The sequence below is a fragment of the Patiria miniata genome, unplaced genomic scaffold (assembly GCF_015706575.1).
Source record: "Patiria miniata isolate m_02_andy unplaced genomic scaffold, ASM1570657v1 HiC_scaffold_18, whole genome shotgun sequence".
Classification (NCBI taxonomy): Eukaryota; Metazoa; Echinodermata; class Asteroidea; order Valvatida; family Asterinidae; genus Patiria; species Patiria miniata.
The window spans coordinates 2,323,800-2,351,702 of NW_024037056.1; the positions used below are offsets into that span (position 1 = coordinate 2,323,800).

At 40.1% G+C, this 27,903-nt stretch overlaps 1 protein-coding gene across 1 annotated transcript; it reads left to right on the forward strand.

Moving 5' to 3' along the window:
* The first annotated feature begins 1,194 nt into the window (after positions 1 to 1,194).
* LOC119724173 (fragile X mental retardation syndrome-related protein 1-like) lies at positions 1,195 to 27,878 on the forward strand. Its single transcript, XM_038195110.1, has 14 exons — positions 1,195 to 1,287; positions 13,390 to 13,442; positions 14,200 to 14,299; positions 15,055 to 15,126; positions 16,025 to 16,107; positions 17,199 to 17,264; positions 18,117 to 18,210; positions 18,857 to 19,144; positions 19,666 to 19,741; positions 19,869 to 20,065; positions 20,879 to 21,116; positions 21,823 to 22,098; positions 22,277 to 22,417; positions 22,854 to 27,878. The coding sequence occupies exons 1-14, from the start codon at positions 1,237 to 1,239 to the stop codon at positions 23,369 to 23,371; spliced, it is 2,253 nt and encodes a 750-aa protein (XP_038051038.1). The 5' UTR covers positions 1,195 to 1,236; the 3' UTR covers positions 23,372 to 27,878.
* The last annotated feature ends 25 nt before the right edge of the window (positions 27,879 to 27,903 follow it).

Genomic DNA, 27,903 nt, shown 5'->3' on the forward strand with positions numbered 1-27,903 from the left:
TGCAGCTACTCCCCCCCCCGGATCCAGGACTTAATTTGTCTCAAATAGTAGGACAAGGTCTACATTTAGACGAGTTAAAGTGTTGACCAGTGGCGCACCCAAGGGGGGAGGGAGGGGGGGGGGGCCTTGAGCCCCCCAGAGGTTGTCAATTTTGGGGGTTTTTTTTGGTATTTTTTTTAGTCCCACGATTTGACCTTGTGTGTGGCTTATTTTCGAGTAGTATAATAGGGGTGTAAGTGGCGCCATCATATCAACGTCCAAATAGTCCCCCCCCCCCAAAAAAAAACCACCATTTTTTTTCTGCAGCCCAAAATGTTGGGCACAATTTTTGAAAACATTTTAACTTCTAAAAAATTGGAAACAAAACAAAATGTGAGCCCCCCCCCAAAAAAAAACCAACCAAAATAGTGGGTGTACCACTGGTGTTGACGTGACCATGAGCTCAGAGTTTTGTTAAAATTTGTTAGGAAAACCGTAGGATTATTATAGATGATGTGCATGTGCGGTACGGTCGGACGGGAGCCGCCTGCCAGACAGTCTGTTTCACAGCGCCGTCAAATCACTCTGAATCCCCCATCAAATCCACTCCCTGCCCGCTCACGTCACAGGCATAACACATGAATCACATGGAAAGAATGCAAAACATCCTTCTTCGAGCTTCGTCTATCACGTACAGCTAGACTTGGACACCGTCCCCCGCAGTGTCCACACTGAGATGAACCTGTCACAATCCTCATCTTGAAATTAATGCAACGCCCGTTTTGCGATGTGGATGGGGAAAGTCTATCCCTAGGATGTGAACAATAATTCTGTTGCTATTTTGGTGACAGTGAAATCGGATCATTCGGCGATCTTGGCTTGTTTACAACTTTTTTTTTAAGAGTCTCCCGCAGAACTCCAATTTTCAGTCGTCTTCGCGAAGCTTCTTGAAACTTTCTGATGATGAAATCGCCATCGTCTCTATGAAAGCAGCATATCGTTTCCTAGAACACATGAACAAAAGACGGGATTTTAAAGGCAACATTTGCCTTTAACATCTTTTATACTTTTGAGAGATAGAATAAGCTTTTTTTTTATTTTCAGGGAATAAGAATGATGTTGATGTGTTGCAAAGATCGCATCCTTTTCGAGTGACCTTGGAATTTTTTTCTGGGAGCGCGCGTGTGAACCATCACCGTTTGCACATGTGCACACGACACATTTTACCCACAATGCCCTTCGAAACTTCAGTCCAAAATGGAGGAACTCTCAGTGGAAGTACTGGACGCGAACGGTGCACATTTCAAGGTAAATTTCGTCCATTTATGATGGACTTGTTTTAATCCGGATGGCAGAAAGAGGGGCAGGGATGTTGTGGAAGTTGTTTGTGTGTGGTGCTTTTGGAAATTGCGGAGTTGGAAAGGATGAAATTCGGGTAGGAACCGAGGGTGACTGTGCATCACATTCCGCATCGCTCAACCATGTCAACGCGAATGTATACGTCTTGCTTGGTCATGTTGGTCGACGGCCGGTCATGCTGGTTACGTTTGACATGTCGGATTAGGCGTAGATGTGTGGCCGGCATTTTGTGTGTGCTTGCGAAAAATCATGCATTGCTTGACTACCATTGACTTCTTGATTGATAAACAACAGTTTTAAGAGAGCGCAACCCAGCAAAGGCAAAAGGGTTTAGCTATTTTAACTGAACAAGCATTCTGACAAGCACAAGCAAATAAAGTAAAATAGAGCTTGCCTTGGGCACGTTAGGTTGGGGGAAAAAATCAATTTCATTTTGTCATTTGTCAAGTTTGTGAACGTTCACTGTTCATCTGTTGAAAGTTGGTTTAAGTTGTTTTCGTCAAAATTCACTTTCCATTTAATGATGTGAGCCTTTTCCTGCCTTTTTTTTCAGTTTACTTTAAATTAGATTTTTGTTTTTGTTTCAATAGTAGGCTAATTAGCATCCACTATTTTGGTTGGGTACAAAGTCTATGGAGAGTAGAGTGCATTTTCAAAGTATTTTCTATTCTAACAAAATTGTAAATGTTTCTCAGTCCGAGATCATGACATTTGTCTTTTTCAACATTTTTACAATGACTGACATTCATTGAGATAATATATGAAGTTATGAATGATGCAAAAATTGGAATCAGGATGCAACATTCTTTTCCAATAAATGTGAATTTTTGTGAATGCTTACTATTGTGTTGAATTTGAAACATGGTTGACATTTGCTCTTGTCAAAGTTTACTTTCCACTAAATTATAAGAGCCTCATCCAAAGTCATCTTTGCAGTTAAAAGTAGGTTTTGTTCAATTTTTTTAAAAGCATATTTGCTGTAGAATTCATTATGCCAGCTTTTATAAATTACGAAAGGTTTGCGGAAAAACCATGTAATTTAATCTTTTATTCAACATTTTGCATACTACTTTTATCTGGTTACTGCCTTAATAACCATGTTAACTTTCAATAATCCTGACCCAAACTGGTTCACCCGTAAAGAAAAGAAATGGGAACATAACCAGGCAAAGTAAGAATTCCTTGATATGGGTGCTTCTCCAGTTTTAATGTGATGGAGAAAGTGGCCAAAGTATACTGCATTCTATCTGAAACTAGTTTATTTGTTTTTTGAACCATAGTTTCATTCACTTCAGACTGGGACATTGCGTGCAGAAAAAACAAAATCAGGCCAAATACTCACTCTTTATGTAGCTGAAAGAAAAATCTCGGAAAGAATGTTGCAACCTGAAGCCACTTTTTTTTCATCATTTTATCTCAATGAAGGTCAGTCATTGCAAAAATGTTGAAAAGACATGAATCTGGGACTGAGAAACATTTCCAATTTTGTTAGAAAATACTTTTAAAATGCACTTGACTCTCCATAGACTTTGTGCATGCAGCCAAAGAAGTGGTGTCTGGATACTACATTCTTTCCAAATTCTCTAAAATGTTCATGAGGCAAAGGCAAGGCCCTTGCCCTCGGTATTTCACCAGCCAAGTTTGAGGTCTCAATTTTTTGAAGGAGACTTTTCTTCAACATTTTGCACCTGAGAGTGATGCAAAGTGATTTCAATTTGAAGCCTAGGACTAGACTCGTACATGTCCAATTTTTTGAAAAATTGACTATTCGGTAGTCTGGTGGCATGACTATGGAAGGAATGTGTACAAATAGAGACTAGGTACCAGATGTTTCTTTTGGCACATTTGATTGATGCAGTACTAAACGGGTGTTGGACTGGTTGTTTCATGTGCCAGTCTTTTCTTGTATTGCATGTTTTTATTATCTTAAGTTTGGGACTCATCATACACAACATTGAGAGTCCCAAATTTTCGGACCATGTTGCTGACACTAGTAAAAGGAATGTTTGTCTACACTGAAATAATTTGTCTTGCAATGATCAAGTAGCATTTTTTTTCTGTTGTAAAAGCATTTTCATAAGGTTGGGGTTTGTCAAAGAATTGATGAATCCTTGACAGTGACATGATTTACATAATGCATACAATGTACATGTACATGTATATGTACCGTACATTGCACACTGTATCACAAACTGGGGAATTCCCAAATGAGCAACAGGGCTGTTCGGCGGCAGACATGTTGAAATGTCTTTTGCTTGACATTATGTACATTTTGAGAAGCATATGGGCACATGTATGACAAATAGGGTTGGTTCATGAATAATAATAACCGCACATACAATTATTGAACTATTGTATATTATGATATTCTTCATGAACCGATCCCACATGCGCCCAAATAGCGCTTCCCTGTACCTGCAGGAGTCAGCATCCTTCACTCTTTGAACTTGGAAATTTGTACTTAAAACAATAATTTGTTCATTGATGGGTTTACTTGGACTTGTTGAGTGTACGCTGTACTCGGAATTTTCTTCAGAAAATTCTGGGACAAAGGAATTTGTATGTGTTTGTTTTATGAGTCAAGACCATGTAAGGACTTGCTTTGACAATTTTGTAACAGAATACAGACCATAGACCTCATGCATGTGATGTCATCAATAGCACAACATGACCTCACTGAGGTCAAATCTAGACCTCACTGAGGTCAAATCTAGACCTCACTGAGGTCAAATCTATACATTGTGTACTGTGGGAAAGTGGCTGTGCATACCGTCTATTGCTTCACATTACGTGTACATTCTGGACAAGTGGACATGTACTGGAAGATTGAGGTTTTTGGAAAAAATGTTGATTATCCTGCTAAAGCTTACTACCCCAGATATGTTCAGCTTACAGAGAAAACATTCAAGAAATATCGGATGATTTTGGAGGATTGATGCTGTATGCAATTTGTACGTGGAGACAGTCCGCAGTTGGAGGATTTTGCAGTGAGGTTGCATCCTAGCAAAAAAAGCCGAGGGGGAATTAGGGTTAATATTATAAGATGGAATTTTGCTCCAGTGATTGCTGGAGGATTTTGCAGGATTGAGGCAGTGGTCACCCCTCCAAGGACCACATTCAAGAAATTGAAAAGGGTTAATATTCCTGTAAATATGCAAATGTATGTCTTCCACTTTCTGAGTGGAAATATTCACCATGTTTAGACGTCAGATTTCCCGAGTACTTAAATCTGTAGTGTGTTCATGTGTGTACATGTATTGTGTAACTTTTAATGGGATGTTTTCCCTTTCTTCATTTATAAAACTTCTCCCCGGTTAACACAACAGCTATACGTATTAAGCTTGTGTGAGGTTTGGGTGTGTCCCTACTCTGAGTTGTGTAATGTGTAGGGTGGGTTCTCTCATCTCAGGGCCAGAAAACAAACTGTGGGAAACTGGGACAATGGATCACATATTGTGGTCAGTATTAGGCATGTCAGAGAGGGCTTAGTGTGATTCTTGGAGTTTAACCAAGGTGGTAGGAAGAATAAAGTACTGATTCGGAAGTTTATTTAGGGAGGTGGGAATCTCCTAGTTTGGCCAAGGCATAAAAAAAAGAAGCTAGTTTGCCTGTTCTTGGGATAAATTGTTATTTTGTTATTATTCGTTTTTTTGGCGGGGATGGGGTAGGAGTTGGGGGGGGGGTACATTTATTTGTGAGAAACTCTTAGTTCTCAGGGGTGTGAAATCTCAGCTTAAAAGCTGATTTCACCTTTTTTTGTTTTGGATTTCTGCTTTTCTCCCTCACTTGCTGTGTACAAAAGTATAGGAGATTTCCAAAGTTCAGCTTTTTTTTTTACACCTTTTCCAGCTGTTTTCAGCTATTTTTATCAGTGGTCACTCACACCCCTGGTTCTGCTACCAAGTTGCAGATTTTGGCTTCAACTCAATGCAGGTTTTTAGGGTTCTGTTCCAGATGTGAACAGATTACATGTACTTCAAAATTTCACGTATTCTTAAAGTTTGTGCAGGTGTACATGTATGTATGTTTGTACTGTAGTGATGCTAAAATTTCTCCCAAATGATGTTGCACAAGAATTTGTTGTACACATATATGTACAGTTTTTCAGAATGTTAATTCTGTGAACAATTACATGTAAGTATAAAAAATGTGTCACATTCTAATCATATTTTAATGTTATGAATGTGGCGTAACAAATCTGATATGAAAAAAGTACAAATTTCTCAAGTGAAAGTGAGAAAGTGAGTTTGTACTGCACTATTCCCACAGAAGCTGAAAATACAATATGAGTACCGGTAGCTTTTTCCCACAAATATAGAATAATTTTTGTGGTTAACCCAAATCTCACTATCCCTCTTTGCTTTCAATGCAAATTGGGGCACAATACAATCACCGCGGTCAATGAGACCATCCTATACCTAATTTTGGGCCTAGTTATAGTACCAGTAACCTTGGGAGAAATTTACATTGTCCAGTGGTGTAGGAGGCGTGTTTGGCCAACAGGGCTTGTTTCAAGTGTCACTCTGGCCAGTTATGAAAATAAGGCCTCTTTTGTGCACTTCACGTTTGGAACAACATTCCATTGCCAGTTGGATAGGTTCACCATAGTTTCGTTTGGATAGTGGCATCCCTCTAAAAATTGGTGTGCGCCATTGATGTATAGTCGATTGGCCCTAACATGTCTGGACTGGCATAGCTATCGCCACTTCTTAATACTTTGAATTTTACTTGAATTATACATCACATCGTTCACACGCATTGGAAGCAGAACTTTCACATGTTGCTGAGAAATCAAGTGAAGAAATTAAGGCCTGCATAAAATTTTCATGGATAATCTCTCAATTCGGAGAACAAAATTAAGCAATTTTTCAGGTGGAACCAAGTCCGCGTGCATGCTGCACGCATTCTTAGTTAAAGACAAGATGCGCTTGCATTTTGATACACTATCGGCCTGAGGAACCCCAAGTACATGTTTGTACATTTTGAAAAACATGAAGGAGGCGGCTGTTTTGTTTTTTTTACCCAAAGATGACGGATTTTCTAAGATGGCGAATGGATTCTTCCATATTCTCGTCTCTTTGCCGATTCAAAATTGAGTTCCAAAAAGTTGTCAACTTTTCAACCTATCTACAATTGTGTTGGAAACAAATAAAAAAAAAACATATACCGGTATTGGTAACATTTGCAAAATATAATGTGTTCGTGAATAAAAAATTTTTTTTAAAGGAGGCAGGCTGAAAAAGGAAGCGGGCGGGGAAGAGATAAGTCTGGTAAAAAATTTTATGGCCTAAATTCAGTCCTGAAATTCTTGTTCAATGAAAAAAAAAATCAAAGCCACTGTTAACCGTCATTTTAAAAAATAAAGTTTCATATATTTTTTGTTTTCTGGATTGCTGATGATTATTAGAGATTCTGAACTACGGTTAAATTTCTAAAGACCAGCCCATGGTCACGCTAAAAGCCCGCTGCCCTGTTCAACCCTCCCATACCATTCCTAGCCTCATTCTCCCCTGGTCACTCATCCAGCGCATGACAAGTGCATGCATCCCTGTAACAGCTTTATTATATAATTTTTTTTTATCTGTGAGGGACACTCTCTATTATTATTGTCATCTTTTTATAAAAAGGTAACACCTGTCACTCCCATTTTCGCGGAGGAAATATTGATTTGGCGATAATCCAGGGAAACTCACACTGGATTATTAAAACGGCAACATCAGCAGTTCTAGAAATTCTATTTGTCTCGTTATCCGGGGAATTATTACACTGGATTCACAGTATCAGGGATTCCCCAGATTTGCTAAAACAAATACTGGGGAAGCCAGCTTTGTAGTGATGGTAGATTATTGCATGCAACACATGGTGCAGCGTGATTTGAGTGTGTGCTTCCAAGGTTTATGAAAAGCAGGTCTTTTGACAGTGTCCAACTGAGAGATCCTCAAAGTGCAATGTACATGCGTACATGTACATGTACGTGTACAATGTACATGTACATGTACACAGATGTGTACACACGTACATGTACATGTACAATTGTACATGTACACGTACAAAAATGTACACGTACATGTACAAAAAATGTACACGTACATGTACATGTACGTGAACAGATCCTGCACATACATGTGTATGTAAGATCATGTATACGGTACATGTACGTACATGTACATGTACATGTATTACGCGCCTTTTGTTCAAATCTGTTCATGATATTGCAAAATGAAATGCACATGTTATGTACATACACATGTACATGTACATTGTAGACAGGCATGCAACTTTTCCTCGGATCAGCTGATTTCCTCTTTTTTTATTCCCATTTCTGTCATTCAAAATAAAAAAACTATGTACAGAGTCTTCTGAATTTTGGAATTTCCTCTTTTTTTTGTGAATGTACAGTTGCATGCCTGCGTAGACTGAACATGTATGTACATGTACATGTATCAAAATTTAGTGCAGGGTTGTGCAATACCTATTTATTTACACACAATTATACGGTACACATGTGGACAATGCACACTATCAAGATAAGGTGGGCAGCAAGGAATACCCATTGTACTAATCCTTAATTGTACAGGAAAATAAGAATACAATGAACACCTTCGCCCGCTTTCTCTTTGTTTGCCGCCCCCCTGCCTCCCCCCCCCCCAAAAAAGCCAGCAACATTGCCCATGTTTACAGGTATGCAACTGTTTTCTTGGCTCTGCTGATTTCCTCGTTTTTTACTTCTCATGAATGCCATTACAAATTGAAAAAATATGTACAAAGTCTTACACATACATATGTGGGTTGGAGTTTCCTGTTTTTTTTCTAAATTTAATACCTTAATATTTCCTGACATTTACATACATGTATAAAAGTTTTTCCCTACAAACTTGACATGAACAATCATGCATTGCACATGATCATACCAGGTACTACATGTACACATCATGCACATGTACATGTAGCTCACCGTGTACATGTACATGTTGTGACCTCATGCTATAAATAATGATGTGATGTTATAAATATAGCCACATTACGCACAAGAGGAAAACTCGTGCAACTCTGGAGACTATACACAGTAATGAGGTTAATTTCAAGCCTTTAGATGGTGGTAGATACGTACAGCAGTGGCAATGACACGACGGCCTAGGCCAAATATCTCACATAGCTCGGGCCTTGTGTCACAGCAGTTATATACTAGACCTCGGTCCCTGTGTGTTGCACGTGATAGAACACCCGGCTTGTCTTAAAATTAAAAATGTGCAAAAATGTGCAAAAATTTACTCATCAATGTGGTTTAATTGGTACTTTTTGGTAGTTTCTTGTGGTAGTCTTGTTTTCTGTCTTGCATGTCTTCACTGTGTAATGGAATCTCGAAATATTACCAAATTTCACTTTATTCATAATCTTCTTAGGTTTCATGCTAATGAAAACTTATCATATAGAGTTTGGGCCTGGAGCGACATCATGGCAACAGCGCCCTCAGTTGTCAAGAGCAGCACGGGACATTTCCGAAGAAAATTTGCACTTTCACAAAATGTAAAACTAAAAATGGTGTCTTATTTTTTATACACTTTAACAGAGAAATGTTTCAGTGAAAAATTCTTGACGGGATCCTTGTGAAATTGGGGAAGTTTACATTTCAAACGTGACAACTATATACGTGTACACCAATGGGAGTTGTGTCACATGCGTCTACAATTTGTACATGTAAATGAGCGAGCCTTCTGCAAATTAATCGTGCGGAATTCCCAGTCTTTGACCTTGGCAGGAGTGAACTGCCCGGGTTATTTTAGGTTTTGTGAATAGATCGTTGCCCCGTAACACACGGAATGCTGGAATGTGCCGTGGGGAAATGGAACATGTTCATAATACTGACTGACTGGCTGTGCATGTGCACTCGGCAGTTCGCTGCGCACGTGCAACGTGACATGCCTTGGAAAGTTCATGACTACTAGTACATAACTCAAATAAGATTTGAAGGTTTGCATGATGATATCAAGATTATGTGTATTGTAGCATCATTTAACAAATCTGTTTTGTGCTCTGCCTGTTGTCAGGAGGTTAACCCTAACCACCCCAACTCCATCAAAATCCATCCCCCATTTTGGTGGATTTTGGGGGCTTGGTCCAGGAGGCCTGGGTGACTTAAAATTGATGGAGTATGATGGACTTGGGCCTAAATGGCCTGAAGCATTGCTAGAGGTATCTGATTGATTTTGCCTAGCTTCCTGTACTGCTGTTGCGATTAAAAGCCATGTGTAGCAAGTCCTTGAATGTCAACCAGTGCGTCAGTGGTGGATTCCATTATGTCATGTATAGTTTCGTATTGGACGCACAGTGATTGATTGATTTTGATGGACTTAGTCCAGTTCCTAGTAAAAGATGCTAGGGAGTTAGGGTTAAGCATTATATGTACAGTACATGTACAACTCCCTCTCTGGCTGGCAATTTCAACAAGGCCAGCCCAGCAGTCAACATTTAATCAAGTGAATATTTTTAACAGTTGAGTGCTTCTTGCCTTCATAAAGCAGGATTGACTGGCTGTAAATTGTTATGAAACCTGATACAGCTATGCTTTGACTGTAGGAGATTGATAAGCCAGCTGTGCCTACCAGTCACCTGCTTTTGTCTGTTGATGGAGCATGAGAAGTCATTGTGCCTACACGAAATATGATCTGACTGTTTGTGACTAGCCTGCCTAAAAGGCATGGCAGGGGAAGTGGAATGAATTTTTGACTGTCTGTGACTGATCAAACAAAAAGAGGGATCCAGATACTATCATGCTTGGAGTCGGTGCACTTGCAGAGCCCATAGCACAGGACTCTATAACTTGCAATTTTTTTTGTGGGGGGGGGGGGGGGAATTTGAGATAGTTTTGTCAACTGTAAAAGAAACTCCAGTAAAAGAAACTCCAGTATCTGACCTTTACTCTTTGGGTCCAAGACCTGGAAGGCTAGTAACTCTACGTTAGGGATTACCGAGGCAAAAAAAAATATCGTCCTGAAGAAAAAACAGAAAATCTACCTGGTCTTAGTTGAGTAATGACCAAACCATCTTGTCGAGTTACAAATCCAATTGACATCTTCATGCAGTCCAGTCATGAAGCCGGACTTCCAGATGTGGGATGTCAAAGGTCACCGAATGGAGAGATTTATTTCATTTCATTTGTTCGAGAAATTCAAAGAGAAATCTTACATCTTACGTGCATGTAAATCAGTGCACTTGATCAGTTGACATTCAGAAATCTTTTGAAGTGGACGATGCACTGAAGCTTTCTCTTCCAGAGAATACATTGTAAACTTGTAAATATTTAAGAATACATTGTACTGGTACATGTACATGTACGTACAAAATGTACCGGTTCATGTAGATGTTTTATTTGGTTGTGTTCAGTGACAAAACTGGACCATTGAGTTGACACTGGTATGCTGTACTGGAAACAGGTCAACTCGTACGCGAACCAACTCGTACGCGAGTCAACTCGTACGCGGATTGGTCAACTCGTACGCGAGACAACTCGTACGCGAACCAACTCGTACGCGTGCCAACTCGTATGCGAGCCAACTCGTACGCGAGCCAACTCGTACGCGAACCAACTCGTACGCGAACCAACTCGTACGCGGGCCGTTTTAGGAGTGGTTTCGAGGATTGGGTTGGCATGGTTGGGAAGAATTTGGGAATAGTGTGACGGGTAGTCCATAGTTCAATGTGTGACCGTTGTGTGTGATTGGGAGTGAACCCGTGAATGATGATAATAAAGTAACTGATTTTTGTAGTTAGACATGTGTTGTATCGTTTTGTGCATACCTGTGAATAGTGTGAATTCTTCTCTAAAAAATTGCGAATGTAAGTAGCAATGGCGGATTCAAAAATCAACTACATTTAATTTGAAAATCTCAACCTTTCAGAAAAGGTAAAATTATGCCGACCTACCGTACCGAACCTAATTTCATCTGTCCATGTGAGCTAAACCAATCGTCTAAACTCACGCGTACGAGTTGGTCCGCGTACGAGTTGGTCTGCGTACGAGTTGGTCCGCGTACGAGTCGGTCCGCGTACGAGTCGGTTCGCGTACGAATTGACCCGCGTACGAGTTGGTCGCGTACGAGTTGGTTCGCGTACGAGTTGACCTGTATTCGCTGTACTCTACATGTACATGTACATGTACATGTGTACATAATGCATTGTATGCCGAGAACATACATGTACATGTACATACTGAATATGTATGAATAGGTACATGTACATGTACATGTATACATGTATGCATACTGCTGAGAGCTGCATGTGCATGAAAAATGTACCAGGTACATGTACATTGAGTACATGGTGATGGGATGTCACTGGAGTGGAGGTACATGAACCTGACTGTGCCTGCAGGTACTGGTACCTGCACATGTACATGTATGGCTTGAGGGCTTATTGGACAGATTATCATGATTATGACTTGTCACAAGAGAAGTTCATGTACTCTGTGAGTCAAGACATGGACTCAGTATGTACTCAGTACATGAATGCATGTACATATAGTGTATCATATTTGTGACCCCTAGAGAAATTCTGCCGTGGCTGGAGAAATATAATGTACACGTATGTAGATTTTGGTTAGATATTGCTTGTTTGGTACCAGGTACCGGTATATTGGTAAAAGTGGTATACTGCAATACAATATTTCAGGGGTCCTAGAAAGGTACACGTACAAATCCCCATATCTACCGCAACAAATTATTTTTTTTTTAACTGAAAATTGACGTACCCTAAAATTTGATTCATTCAATTAAATTCATTCAATTAAAATATGCAATTCCTTATCTACCGGTATGCATTCGTGACGTACTGAGGGTGAATATAAGACCCAAACATTTCCCGGACAAAAATGACATTTGAAGTGCAAACAACGACAAATAGTTTTGGAACTGTCTCAAGTACATGTTCTTGTATAAAATACATAAAATTTGTTTGGACAAACATGGTAAATGAATGGTAAAGGTCTGATTTTCCTACATACATGTATTTGCCCTCTGATGAACAGTTTTCTCAAGCACTTGAACTAAAGGTGTGGTTTATCTCTAAGAAGGGGAGTGTGGCCTAGTGGTTAGGGTTTGTGACTCATGATCAGAGGGGAAGGGGTTTGAATCCAACTGCTGGCCACATTTTGTGTCCTCGGGCAAGCCACTTCACCCTCACTTGCCTCTCTCCACCTAGAAAATGGGTACCGGCATTAGCTAGGGAGTAACCTGGCTAGGGTTGTTGATTTTGATCAGAGGGTCAGGGGTTCAATTCCAGCTGCTGGCCATATGCTGTGTCCTTGGGCAAGCCACTTAACCTCCACTTGCCTCCCTCCACCCAGGAGTATAACTTGTTACCGGCATTAGCTGGGGAGTAACCTGCGATGGACTAGCATCCCATCCAGGGGGAGTAGAAATATTCTCAGTCGTTTCATGCCAAGGAAACCAGAGATAAATGCAGGTTTGATGGGCCATATTGGCTCGTGACAGACTTTACTTATCTCTAATAAAATCTTGAACTAAAATAGACAATTTCTAGTTTACACGTGTAGAGTGAGATTAAGATAAGAGTGAGACAAAATCAGCCTCCAGGAAAATGTATGGTGTGTTATGTGGTAGATGATTATGCTGCATCCTTTGTCACACACAGTTGACACCAGCGAGAGTGAAATATGTCAATACAACATAATCATGGTAATGTCCACCGTGCCTGATTGCCACACGTCTGCGTGATGTTTAACTCAAATTACAAATAGACTTTTGCGGTGCTGAATTATTATAATTTTGATAATTGCTTCACCGGATTAAATGATAATTATATCAACGACTCTCAAAGGATTGAAAAATTACAAATGGTCTTACTAATGGGAAAATTATTGAAAATACAATGTAGACGCGTTTAATTTTTTATGCACAATGGTAGTGCATGAATGCACGTTGTACAACACCATTGATACCAGTGTAGCAAATTTAATTTTTTTTAATCCAAAATATGAAATCTGAACAAGATAATGTTAATTTGTATCATTTTGCTATTTGTTTTTGTTTGCAGGCATTTATCAAGAACATTCACGACAATGAGGTCACAGTAGCTTTTGAAAACAAGTAAGTCGTTTTAATCGTCGACTTAGTGGGTCTGAATCATTCGAGAATTTAAAAAACCAAAATTGAACAAATGCATGAAAAAATGAAATTCAAAAATATTTACATATCTTTTAATAATGTTCATGTCATTTACGCATGTGCTTTTACAATGTATGTATACATGTGTTATTTATGTGTGTGTAACTTTGCTATATTTGTAGGGACAAATTAAAACAAAAATCCCAGACAGCTGAGCAGGATGAACAAAAGTATTTGCATACACTTCTTTGACGCTTGAACACAAGTTTTCACATTAAAATTCTTATATATATAAGATTTTAGGCTTTGCATGGTGGAGTATCAGTATCGTTTCCGTTTGCGGTAACAATATGTGATAATAACTACTGCTTAGAAGATATTTAGTTCTAAAAAGAACTTGTCCTGCTTATTATCAACTTTCGCTAAGTAGTTTTTTGTTCTGATAAGATCAGTCCTGCTTTAAGTTCTAAGAACTTGTCTTTGGTCTCAACGTTTCGACTAGCCTGCTCTAGTCATCATTAGGAGACTGTTCTTATCAGAACTAAAAACTACTTAGCGAAAGTTGATAATAAGCAGGACAAGTTCTTTTCAGAACTAAATATCTACTGAGCAGTAGTTATTACCACATGGTGTTACCGCAAACCGAAACGATATTAAAATTCTTCATATTTCACTTATTTCATCAATTACCAACCCAGACTTTTACACTTCTAATTTTCAATTGGGTCTTTGTTCTTAGTTGGTCCCCCGAGAGGCGCGTTCCCTTTGCGGACGTTCGTCTTCCCCCTCCCCCGTCTACCGATGATGTAAACGACTTGAAGGCCGGAGATGAAGTCGAGGTATGAAAACTGAAATTTTTGGTTGATTATCAGGTTGGACGTGCAGGTTGGATGTGCAGCTTTTTGCACGGCAAGGTAATGTTGCATTTCACTGGGGGATGGCTGTTGCCAAGTTCAGTTAATTCAGGCGATTCACAATGCAGTGCGCCACCAAAAGTTTGCCACGGAGAGTTCATTTTTCCCAGTGAAAATCCTGGTGAGAACGTTACGGGCTACGGGCTACCCATAAAAAAATCTAGAGCTCTAGATGTCAGACATGCAACTTTTCCTCGGATCCGCTGATTTCCTTGTTTTTTTACTTCTCATGAATGCCATTACAGATTGAAAAATACTGTACAAAGTCTTGTGTGGTATGGAGTTTCCTTGTTTTTTTTTCTAAATTCCCAGTTGCATGTCAGAGATGTGTTTGTGCCTGTAGCTCTATAAAACAAAAATAGAGCTACATGTAGCCTACATGTCACAAGTAACAAAAGTACGCACACAGTTTATGATAAGAAGTTAATGTTTAGACATTAAATTTTTCGGAGAGCGCACCCAGAGAGCACAGACCGTACAGCTTTAATTCTACGACACTTTAGCCGGAGAGAGTGCAGATTTCAAGAGGCACTGACAAACACAATTTCTGGTAATTGTTTTCGTCTGCCACTTTGGCATGCTGTAGGCGGATGGCAATTCCATGGACAAATCTGATTCTGATTTGGATCTTAATACCAGACTCGTTCTTAAATTTCCTTATTTTTTTTCTTTGCCGTCAGGTTTATTCTCGAGCCTACGAAGGCGAGCCCGGAGGATGGTGGCATGCCAAGATACAGATGATCAAAGGGGAGGTATGAGCACACACGTCATTGCTGTGGCTTAAGCATGTTTGGTAGATGAGTCCATTACAAGTCCTTCACTGGCTCGGTTAAATCGCACGACCAATTTCAAGTCGTGTTCCAAGTAACGGGATGAACAATAACAGAGGATTGTTTTTGTCACAGTTATTTGAATAGAGCCTGAGTGTTCACCCCTAGTGACGTGCTTTCGGACCTCTTGAATAGGAAAATTAACATGGGGAAGAATTTCATATATGGACCAGTGGCGCACCCAAGATTTGGTTGGGGGGGGGGGGGGCTCAACAAATTTTTTAGAATGTAAAAAATTTTCAAAAATCTTGCCCAAAACTTTTGGCCAAAAAAAAAATTGTGTTTTTTTGGTATTTGCCTTTGGATGGCGCTTCTTACACCCCTATTTTACTACTCGAAAATGGGCCACATACATATCACCAACGTCAAATTGTGGGACTAAAAATTTTTTTTTACAACTTCTTTAGGGGGGGGGGGGGGCGGCGGCTCAAGCCCCCCTTTGGTGCGTAACTGATATGGACATAACAAATTTTTCCCTGCAGCGACCTGTCAGCTATAACATATCCTAAAACGATAACATATCCTAAAACGTCAAATTTAGCAGGGAAAATATTGAAGCATTTACACTTGGAATTTTTGAGAAAATACTTGGAATTTTTTAGACCAGTCTCATAGGATTTATGCACAGGATGTCAAGTGAAGTCCACGTATGGAATTCTTTACACGACCACTGTAAGGAACATTTTTTATGTGCCCCATCATGTTCATTATACACGTAGGTTGTTTCCCATGATAGCAAAAAATAAATTGATCAAGACATAAAATTAAGGTCATTCCGATTCTTAATTTTTAAAATCGTGTTATTTAATTTTCTCAACAGTTCTACGTCTTAGAGTACATCGGATATGATGCTACTTACAATGAAATCGTCCAGCTGGATAGACTGCGCTATCCAAACAAACAGTAAGTTACCTCTCTATTAGAGTTTGTCAGGCTGAAAATTAAGTGTTTTTTTTAAACAAAACAAGCCAAGTCAAGCCGAGTAAAGCAGACCCATAAAAACCCAAAATTCTGTTCACTTGATTTTGAATGGTTATTCACTGGAAGTTTTTTCATGCATCAGTTCTGCACAATGGGCCAAATTTAGCCCATTAGGGTTAAAGCTTCAGTCCATCAATTGCAGCTATCCAAAAAGTAAATGACGAAATTATTGTTGAAAATCTTACTTGGTTTAAAGATAATGCTGGCACTAAATTCCTTGTGATTTTTTGTTTCTGGCAAGCTGTAAGTTAGAAGAAAACAATGAAAGAAGGCCATTTCTAAAGGGGAAGCGTCTAAAGACGCAGCGTTGGAAACTTCCATTAGTAGTTCGTTTTCAATTCGGCGAAGCGCGCGCAAGCGTTGACATGATGCATATGCGCGCGGCTGCTATAATTCGTCGGTTCAGTGCGCGACATCACGTAGCTGCAATCGGCTCAGCGAGAACACATCTCGGATGCTGAATTCGGGCCTAATTCAAAATATTACTCGACATTTTTTTATTTGAAATCGAGATCCTAGAATATTGTTTTCTTGGAATATACAGCATTCACAAGTTAAAACTTTATTTGGTTAGTTAAGCACCCTTCATTAGATTTTGAGTGCTTTTGTTGCTTCAAACAAACATAATGCACAAATTACAAATGATGCACTCTTCCCCAAATTGGGGTTAGGAGATAATCCTGTAATGAGCACTGCATGGCCCTCTTCACAAGTAACAGTAGGGTCAGTCAGTCAGTGAGATAGGTATAAGAGGACACTAGGCTATTTGTTCTTCGTTTTCTTAGTCCAATTCAGGGACTTAAAGTCCTTACTGCATGTCCTAGTCATATATCTTTAACTCTTGTAAGCCAGTTCCTTAACTGAGTATTAACCCTTACTCCCTAGGGGGTGTGCAAAATCGTATTAAAATTGGAGGATTCAGGACAGATTTGATGGAAAAGTTTCGCTATGCTTGGTATCTACATGTAGTTTGATACAGGGTAATAACAATTCCGTTTTTTTTTTGGTAACAGGCCAAGCTTGAGTGCAGACACCTTTCACAAGGTGGCCATCTCAGTACCAGCAGACATCAGAGAATAGTAAGTCTGTTTATAGTATGGGACTAAAAATAATCTCATTCATAAAAAAATTTGGAAAAATGTATCTCTAACGGGGTGTAAAATGGGCAACCAAAGTGCACTGTGTATAGGTTGGAGAAAAAGATGAAATCATAGATGTTCAATTTTGGCATTTTTCACTGGTGATACTTAGACGAATCCAGGCACTTTACACTCACGTGGCCCCCATCAATGGCGAAAGCATTGTGCTAGCTATTTTACAAGGCAATTGCCCCATGACGGATTATCTGAACAATAGCTAGCACCATGCTTTCGCCATGAAAGGGGGCCTCTGTGATAGAATTCACAGTGTGCCCGAGTTGGTATGTAGCTTTGGGAGGATTCTCTTAATGAATTCATGCCCATTTAAACCCTAACATTTCCAAATCCTCAAAATTCCTGTTTGCAAAATGGAGGATTTTGCAGGATTGAGGCTATATGGCAAAAACATGTGACAGATTTTGGAGGATGCACTATGTCAAAGTCTTGGGCCGGACCTGGTGTTGTTTATGCTCAGCCATTCATAAATTTAAGCCTAGATCATGCTTGAAATCCTCCACACTGCTCCAGGATGTCACTGGCTCTGCCTCAGCATATTGACAGTGATTGCTGGAGGATTTTGCTGGATTGAGGCAGTGGTCACCCCTCCAAGGACCACATTAAAAAAATAACATGAATATCGGAATATTTCGGAGCATGGAGGCTGTATGCACTTTTTACATGGAGGCAGTTGGAGGATTTTGCAGGATTGAGGTTGCATCCTAGCAAAAATTCCTAAGTAGTTAGGTTCAAATTTTACTAACTTAAGGTATTTCATTGATGCATTCTCCGCAGTGCCAAGGACCCGAAGCATCACCAAGACTTTCTCAAGTCCACTGGGGCGATAGCCATCGTCTACGATGAGGACATCGAATCGCTGCTCGTCTTCGTAAGTAGATCACATTGTGGAATTATGGACAAATTTAGTTTTGGGAAATACTTCGCGAAAAGTTTGCTAAGCAGTCACTAAAGTAAATTGTTATATCGTGTCCTTGGATACTGTAATTTCATTGGTATAGGACGGCCACATGGCTAGACAATAAAAATGCATTTCACACAATGAGGGTGATATCGCACTGCGTATTGCGCGCGTTGCGCACGCATGTGGAACCTGCCGTGTGGAACCACGTTTTTCCTTTTTATCCCCCAGGCTTTCAAGCCAGACAGGGGGATATTGCGATCGCGTTTTACTTCTGTGTGTCCGTGTGTGTGGGTGTGTGTGTTCCATGTCACTGTAAAGTTCAGTCGTCAATCTCAACCAAACATGAAAGGTGGTCTGTGGAGAGAAGGCTGATGTCCAAAAAAGCCTTTCCAATATGGGTATTTATGAGGTCTCTGGAGAGATACTAATGACTCTAACATATGTTAGTCCGGTGCCTCACCGAAACTCCCCATTCAACCCAAATTCCCCATTCAACTGAGAACTGTTACCTGCCGGGTGAACAATCAAGGCCGTCTCTGAAAAGTGTCCTAACTGCCAGGATGCCAGGGGGATCGCACAAATTTTACTTGCAGTATTTTTTGTCTTCTCACAGGGCACGTCAGCGTCCCTGATGCGGCGGGCTGAGCTCCTCAGCGATATGCACTTCCGCAGCATCCGTGAGAAGATGCTGATGATGGGCCGGGCTGAGGAGGCCGCCCAGCAGCTGGAATCCACCCGCAACCAGCTGGAAGGCTGTCTGGAGGAGTTCAGCGTCAGTGAGGACCTGATGGGATTGGCCATCGGGGCCCACGGGGCCAACATCCAGGCCGCCCGACGGATCGTAGGGGTCCGACGCATCGATCTGGACGAGGATACCTGTACCTTTAGGATATACGGAGAGGTCAGTTTGCGTTTATTATCTTCTTTTGTAGAGTAAAGTGTCTCTTATTAAGTGTCCCATAGTCCCTCAGAGTTTACGGTGCTTGTGTTCTTGGGCAAGACACTTTACTAAAAGAGTTTAAGCCTGTTTGTTTTCGTGGGCAAGACATTTTACTAAGAGTTCATGGTGCTTGTGTTTTTGGGCGAGACACTTTACTAAGAGTTTGAGTGTTTTTGTTTTTGTGGGTAAGACATTTTACTAAGAGTTCATGGTGCTTGTGTTCTTGGGCAAGACACTTTACTGAGAGTTCATCATGCTTGTGCTCTTAGGCAAGACGCTTTACTAAGAGTTCATGATGCCTGTACTCTTGGGTAAAACACTTTACAAAGAATTCATGGTCCTTGTGCTCTTGGGCAAGACAATTTATTAAAATTTTGAAGTATCACATCATTTAAAACTTAGGTTGAATGAATTTTAAAAATGAAATCCCAATCAGGGATAATGATTAAAAGCTCCTTATTTTTTGTTGGCGGTTTTTACAGCTGGATGCTATACGGCAAGCCCGCAGTATGTTAGAATTTGGGGAGGAAGTTTGCGAGGTGCCCAGGAGTGTTATAGGTAAGTCAATGGACCTAAGACATTATGACATCACGTTTTGTTCACACGGGGGCTTTTATATTGGAGCCAGTTTAGGACGCCATCCATTTGTGATGTTGCTAATTTATACATTTCTTACCTCATGCAGGCAAGGTCATCGGCAAAAATGGGCGGGTCATCCAGGAGATAGTGGACAAGTCCGGCGTGGTCCGGGTGAAGATCAAGGGGGACAACGAGCGGGAAACCGCCACGGACAACAACCTGGTACCGTTCATGTTTGTGGGTACGAAAGAGAACATCGTCAACGCCCGCGTATTCCTGGAGTATCATCTGGCTCACTTGAAGGTTAGTCCGTGGAAGAAGTTTGAACAACTATTGACAATCTACAATCCTGGCCAAATCTCGCCTGGCTCCTGGCCCCTGTCGGTGTTGTCTCTCGTTGCGTGGTGTGTGCTCCGTCAGCTGGAGAGAACATTATTGAGCGGGGGAGTGGGTGACCGTGGGAGGCTTAGGTTATTTCCAAGTGTCCCAACCATTTTGGCCGGGATTGTAGGTCCTTTTCTCACAAGAAAACACTGCAGAAAAATCGTCTTCCTTTTAAGTTTTAAAGGATTGTTCGTTCTTGGTTGATAAAGCAGTATTGCTCTTCATATTTTTGGCCTCTTGCATTCTTGACAACTTGTATTTTCAATTGAAAAGGTATTTAAAATCAGTTGTATTTTAACATTCTAGATCCTATTTGCAGATGAACATTATAGTTTGTTGCATATTAAATACTGTGAATGGAAAAGCTGTCTTCAACATTTTTAATTTGGAAATGACTCGTGAATGAATTTAATGCAAATGATGCAAAATAAATAACCAGGAACATTATGAATGTAATATTTGCGAACAATAACGATACTATTAACATTTTGTGAATGGTAATGAATAATAATGAATATAAAAAAATTCGGAAGAGTATAATTGTTGTACTCATGAATATTCAGGATACTTTAGTCTTAAGGATATGGAAGAACTGCGCATCATATGGCTTCAAATGGACATCAGTGGTTCAAGTTTGGATAAATATTGTAATTTGAATTAATATGAATATGAATGATTGAACATTATGATTGCAATGCTCATGAATATTCATGATGAATATTCATTATTCAGGACATGGAAGAGTTGCGCATTCAACGCCTTCAGATTGACCAGCAGCTGCGTAACTTCAGCGGGGGCTATGTCCCCGGCGCTTACTTCCCCCCGCCTAGGGACCGCAACGATAGGGGCTATGGCTCGGACTTATCGGAGGACAGTGGGGGTGGGCGGGGCCGCAGGGGGCGTGGCCGGGGTAGAGGAGGAGCCAGAGGGGGCAGTAGGGGTGGGCCAAGAGGGGGCCTGAACAGTTCAGGTAAGGACCATCTTTTTCTCACCTCAATTTTTAATTTCAAACCCTGCGCCTTGCTATCATTTTTTTAACCCACGATCACACAGTTGTAGTTTACAGGCATGCAATTTTTCCTCGGATCAGCTGATTTCCTCTTTTTTTTACTTCCCATGTGTGCCATTGAAAATAGAAAAACTCTGTACAAAGTCTGGAAAAAAAATTTGAATTTCCTCTTTTTTTGGTGATTTCCCAGTTGCATGCCTGAGTTTACAGTACACCCTGATTAGGGTCCAAATAAAACGCAATTATTTTCTGTCTATCAAAATTAGGTCGTAATAGACACGACGGCAAACTTGAGCGTGCTGAGTAGTCTTGCTGACAGGATGATTGATTTTCCATGCCCCGTGGCGAGGCTGGCTAGACCCACTATAAGGAATGTATTACATAACATGCGGTTCTTGTCAGAGGGCTTGGTGTTTGGCTAGGATTTTCAGGGTCAATCATTCAAGCTCCTTTAAAGGTGCACTCGCAATGTAATTTGGCTGTGTTTAAATGAGAAACTTGTGGAATATGAAATAATTTTTGGATTGAACGTTTTCGGAATACATAAAAAAATTATGGAAAACGGACTTAATTTTAGAGCATGATCTCACAGCGGAGAGTACAATGTGGCTTAATGTTGTATTTCAGAATCACTTACAATTTGCCGGTTCACACTTTTTTTCTTCAGGGCGGGGTCGCAGCCCCTCAGATCAGGACATGGCGTCGGGCGAGGACGGGGCGCGGTCCAGCGACTGGGCGGAGCAGGTCCTGCAGGATGACAAGGACCGTCGGCGGGAGGGCGGGACCTACACTTCAAGAAGTGGAGCCTCAAGAGGCGGATCCTCAAGGGGGGGATCCTCAAGGGGCGGGGCCTCGAGGGGTGGGTATCCACCCAGAGGCGGGGCCTCCAACAGAGGGCGGGGCAGGTCAACACAGGGTCGCGGCCGAGGCAGAGGGGGCTACGGTGAGTTGTCACGCACATCTTTCAGTCTAACACCAAGCAATGGTATCATGAATTCTCAACAACAACAAATATGAGATCCGACTGGTTACATTTGGGCAAATACAAAATAGTTACCCGCACCAAAAAGTGACTTTCTTTTTTGTGTGGAGTAAATTTTAAAATCACTTTTGAATGACAGATGGGCCTCGCAATGGTACACCCCCCTCGGAGACGGATGAGGATAGTTACCGTGACAACCGTCGCCGTCGGAACGACGAGGAAGAGACACTCTTGGAAGACACGACGGTTGACGATGACACCAATAACACAGAGAAGGAAGGTGAGTGAAAAGACAGACCCCCTCCCTACACTCAGGCAGATCTAGGCAGAGCTGACAAAAACGTTAAACATCCAGAATATGTTGGGATGATACTTAAGTGCCCATTGGTCATTTCTGCCACGGTTTTTTTTTCTTTTGGGGAGGGGGATTTATGAGTGTGAAATCTATAAAATATTGCCAGTCTCAGAATCTAATTGCGGAACATTGTATTCTAAATTAGTTTATTTTTTCAATCTTTAAATTTGATGCATTTGACCATTGAATGTAGATTGCGGTCAAAGTGTCGTCCAATGCCTTTGTGCACCTCTTTCCAGCATTTTGCCAATGTGTGCCAGATAAATTAGTCTACATGTATATGGGGACTTTTGTTGCCCCCCCCCCCCCACTATAACTCCTCAGGGTTTTGAAAGAAAAATAATTCACATCTTTCATTCAGATGATGGGAGAAGAAACAAGCGTCGGCCCCGTAGACGCAAGAACAGAGGCCGGGGAGGCAGTGAAAACGGCGACGGTTTCCACGAGAGCTACGCCGACGATACCGACAATAGCAAAGCCAGCTCTCCGATGCCCAGAAGGCGTTTTGGGGGCAGCCAGCGGGGCGCCAGCAACGCACAGGGTAGGGGCACCGGCGGAGCGGGCGACGCGTCCGAACGACGCGAAGGCGCGTCCGAGCGACGCGAAGTCAACGGCGATAGTAGCGGTAAACCGGCAAATGCTAGCAACAGCTCGACAACGAGGGCGCCGTCATCAAACGGACCCAAGGAGCAGCGGGACGCGAGGGGGCCGAGAAATCGTCGGCCCCCGCCGGGGAACCAGACCCGGCCGACGGCGAAATCCGGCAGCGACGATGCAACTCAAAGTAAAGGCGCGGCCGCCACCAAGTCTGCCCCTCCTCCCCCTCCTCCTCCTGCTGAAAGTAAGGAGTCCCCCCAGCTGGTCAATGGTAGGGCCTGAACTTTCACCTTTGTGTGGCGCGATGATGCACTCAAAGGTTCACTGGCCGATACCACTATCACAAAACCGGGGGAGATATGCCATGTAACTTAAAATGAGAGGGTGTGTTAAATAATTAGTGTGTGTGTTCAAAACTTTCGATAAAGAAAGACTAAAGAAAAAAATAACCTGCCTTATCGTACTGGCCAAAGTAATTTAAATGTTCTTTGGGGCAAGCATGAACAAAATATGCTGTAATCCTTTAAAGTTTCACTTGTTTCAAGTACAAAAATTTAAAGGCTTTAAAAAATTAAATTGAAATCTAGGATTTAAAATAGTTGACAATTAAACTCTTATCCCTAGCATGCTGAATTCCCTTTTTTTTACCACTTTCAAAAAAAAAAGATATAAATTACAAAAAAAAACACCGCTGTAGCCCTCTCTTTCACCAAAGAAATGTAAAGTTTTAGTTCAATTATTTAAATGTGAAACATTCACATAGAGTCCTGTAGCTAGCGCCTTTTCTGTTTGCTTAGCTAATAAGACAGTGCAATACCTCGATAGTATGGTGAAGTGTCTTACGTTAATATTTCCCCCTTTATTTGGCCAGGGGTTGCATTATTTAGGATTACGCATCTTGGAAAATGATTTCAAAAAGCTGTGATAAATTTAGTGATCTTAATACTTAAAAAATGTCAGACTTTTATTGCTCAAACTGTACACCAGTTTCACGAACGTTAGTGTTGCCTGTCGACAGAGGGCGCTGTTTGTTGTCAACAGAGGGCGCTTTAAAACACCTGATCTCCAAATCCTTAGAGTGCTCTCATGTAAAAAAAAAAATGTGAGAAACGGTGGGTAAAAAGAAAACAAATAGCCCTCTGTAGTTTTGCAGTTTGAAACACTGAAGGCTTTGCTTGTATTAAGCTTGTAAAAAATGCATTTATAAAGCACTTTGCACTACGAGACTTTTTCAGTATGAAGTCAGAAATGAGACAATTGGGGGAAAAACTGTAAAAATTAATAGAAAATTGAAAATAACTTCACAAATTCTTTGTATCACTCGGCAACTTTATTTTTCTGTTGATACAGACTTTTTTTTTTAATTGTTAAAAAATTCACGTTTGTCTTTTCGATAAAATAACCAATGTATAAAATAGACAACTGTATCTCTCAATGTAATAAAGTACAGAAAGGAATGTTTCTTGTAACTGCTACAAGTGTGGAATGCACTTAAGATAATAAAAAAAATACAAAAGAACAACAAAAAAATTGGGAAAAAAAGCATAATGAACCATTGTTATAACAATAACTAGCTATGAAAAAAAGACAACGAAAAACGGAGCCTGTGATGACTGCAATATATTTCTCATCTCAGTTTTCCGTACCATCATTCATAATCAGTACTTTGTTTATTTTTATTGTAATTGACAATACTTTAAGTTGTTCAAAAACTCAGTACAGCCCCACAAAAAAAATGGAAAAAAAATACACTTCACTTTCTTCAGTACCAACAAAATTGAAATGCATTTGAAAAAAAAAAAAATGCAAGCTTGATTTTTCCCTTAATTTTCCGTAGGAAATCTTGATATTTTGAACTCATCGTCGTACAGTTTTTTTCCACTTGTTCTTTGTAAGTGTCTTAAAATGAGTATTTATCCGAGTATGAAAAAAAAAAAAGACTTGCAATTTAAACAAATACCGTGTGTGTACAGTTGTATATAGTCTGCTACTGGGGTTCCTATCCAGTGCATGTACCTTAAAAAGATTTAACTATGCAAGCATTTTCATCGTTCCTTTTCCCTGTCGAGTTTGAAAAAAAAATAGAAATCGTAGTTTAAAAGAAATCAAAGTTAGCCTTTTTCTTGGTCCAGTACTGGATATGGTAGTTTTTTTAGCATTCGAGGGTAGCGTACAGAGCAGATAAGTGAGTAAAAATGCATCGTAAACTTAGACGTGCGTAGATGAGGCACAGTTCTTATTGGGGGCGGGGCTATCCATGCAAATGAGTTACTGGTCTGGCCCTGCCCCTTTTTTTCGTTTAGTAGTGGCCAGGGGGAAAAAACTGAAAATATCTCTAATTTTCAAAAAAGTATTGAGATTTAGGATCTTGATCTGCTATTAGCCCAATTTTTTTTGGCGAGATTTTTGCCTTTTTCAGTACTGTAGATCCAAGTCTCTAGTACTCATCGTGGGACCCGAAGTTCCTATTTTTACAGATAAGAATTGGTCGTTGGTTTTAGCGAACGGTGTGAAAATATTTTTGAGTAGTCTGGAAGCCTCCTGGCAGAATGCCAAGGAGTTACGGTTAATAGCTTGCATTCCCCCTCCCCCTACCCCCACCTCTCTCACCCCACCTACCTGCCCCCACCCCACCCCCCACCCCATACAAGGTCACAAACTGTGCCAAAACAATCAATATCTGGGGAAACTAATTGTGTGAGATACCCCCCCCCCCCCCAAATTTGACAACAGTTTGTGTTTCTTGGTCAAGGACGACCTGTGATGATATTTGTAAAAGTTGTCTGGGGAGAATAATTTAAAAAGTACTATTCCCATAGTGTTAACAACTAGTTTACGTGTATACATTTCATCAACATGGTTACCCCATTCACAGACATATAGACGGGAGAGTTTTAAAAGAGGTTCATATATTCATATCTACAGGTGTGACGTAACTGTAGTAACAATTTCGTCCTCTAGACTGATTTTGTGTGATCTGCTCACACGCTGTGGTTTCATTTTGTGGGAGGAAGAAAAAAGTCCTAATTTTCGTGGTACTCAAAAATACATCCAGCAGCCATTTATCAAGGTTTTTGTCTTCTTTTTTATTTTTAAATCAGTACTTTCACAGAAAAACAAGTGTCTTTTAGTACAAGTAAATGGCAAGGATGTTTTGGAATTTCCCATCTGAAATGATTAGGTTTCATGTGCTGGGAATGTATTGGACACATTTTTCTTTTGTTTAAAAAAAGTACTTGTAATGAGCTGCAGATTTATATACACGTTTGGCTTAGCACACTGTAAAAAAAAAAACACTAACAAAAATTATTAAATGAACTCTCGACAAAAAAGAAAAATCCAAGGATTTTTGTGTGTGGTATCAGTGCGTTGTAAAGAAGTGATATGTCTTTGTATTCAACTTGTTTTTGTTTCTGTTCGGTTTTGACGATTTTTTTTTTTAGTTTGTGCAGAAGTTTAATTAATTGTGTTTGTACAGGTTCCAAAGTTAGGGTAGTACTTGGATTATTTATATTAAAACAAAGAAGAATATTGCTTCATTGTTTTGAAGGAAACCTCTTAATTAGTTGTAGGCAGCAAATACTTGGATCCAGAACGAAAAAATACATGTACTGTACGTTATTTTGAGGTTTTGCGTAAGTGTTGACAAAAGATTTACTTTCGTTTTCTATTTGTAAGCATAATTTCTAAGAAACTTGTAAACCTTAATTTTTTTCCAGTTCATTTTTGGTTTTGCATCTGTAAAATACCTGAACTTAATACTGTAAATACCGAAACATTGTAGCACAAGTTAAGTACAATTTAGGGGTTATTTTGTTCAAAAGGTTGCATATTTGGTAGACTTAATTCTTAAGCCGAAGTCAACATTTTGCATGCCAAATGTACAATGTATTCAGCATCTTGTAAATACAAAACAGAAAAAAAAAAGAACAGTTAAAAAAAAAAGCAATATTTCGTTGTCGGTCACAGAGGTGGTTGTTGCCATTGTTAAAGACAATTTCAGTTTTGTTTATGTTTTTTGTTTGATTGATATAATTCAATGTTACAATTTTACTAAATTTTCTGACTTCCTCTTTCCAGCTGTAGTTAATAATGTACCAATTTAAAATGAGGAATTAGTCCGGCTGCTTGAGAACTTGCTTGTGTCTACAAATTGGACGGATGATTTTTGTTGTGTCAAGGATGATTTTCATATTTTTGATTTTTCTGTAAAACTGTACTCTTGGTAAAACCTGTACTATTCGTATGCAGAACTCTGTCCAGTTTCTTCCCATTTCTAAAGCCTGGGTTCATTGCAGCTTTGGCTACGGACACGAGTTTCACGTTTTGTGACCCCATTTTAGAGATTTCGCGTAATTTAAAGGGAAAAAAGTATAAGCTGAATTGTTGCGGTCGTTTATGCCGACTCCCCTATTGTTTGCTGCATATCAAGTTTTTACATTTTTTTTCCCAGATCGTAAAATTTGTCTAACAAGTACAAGAAACAAGATTGATTGTATTTGAGTTTTCGGTGCAAGAGAACGTAAAACTTGCTTGCCTGATATCTGTGATTTGACAATGATACGGTTGACTGTTGCCGTTTCCTGTATTTCTTGAGTTTTAAAACAGTTGTGCAAAATGCGTTTCAAGGGAAAGGTGACGATGTCTCGAAGAGAATTTTGATTTTTGTTTGTGATTTTTAGAATAGGAGAGTAGATGAAAATGAAACCTTATTGACTATTGATAGGGCGCCATTATTTCCTGTAGGTGTTCTTAAACAAATTAATAAAAAAAAAATGGGCAACAGAGATAAATGCGTTTTAAGGTTTGTTGCA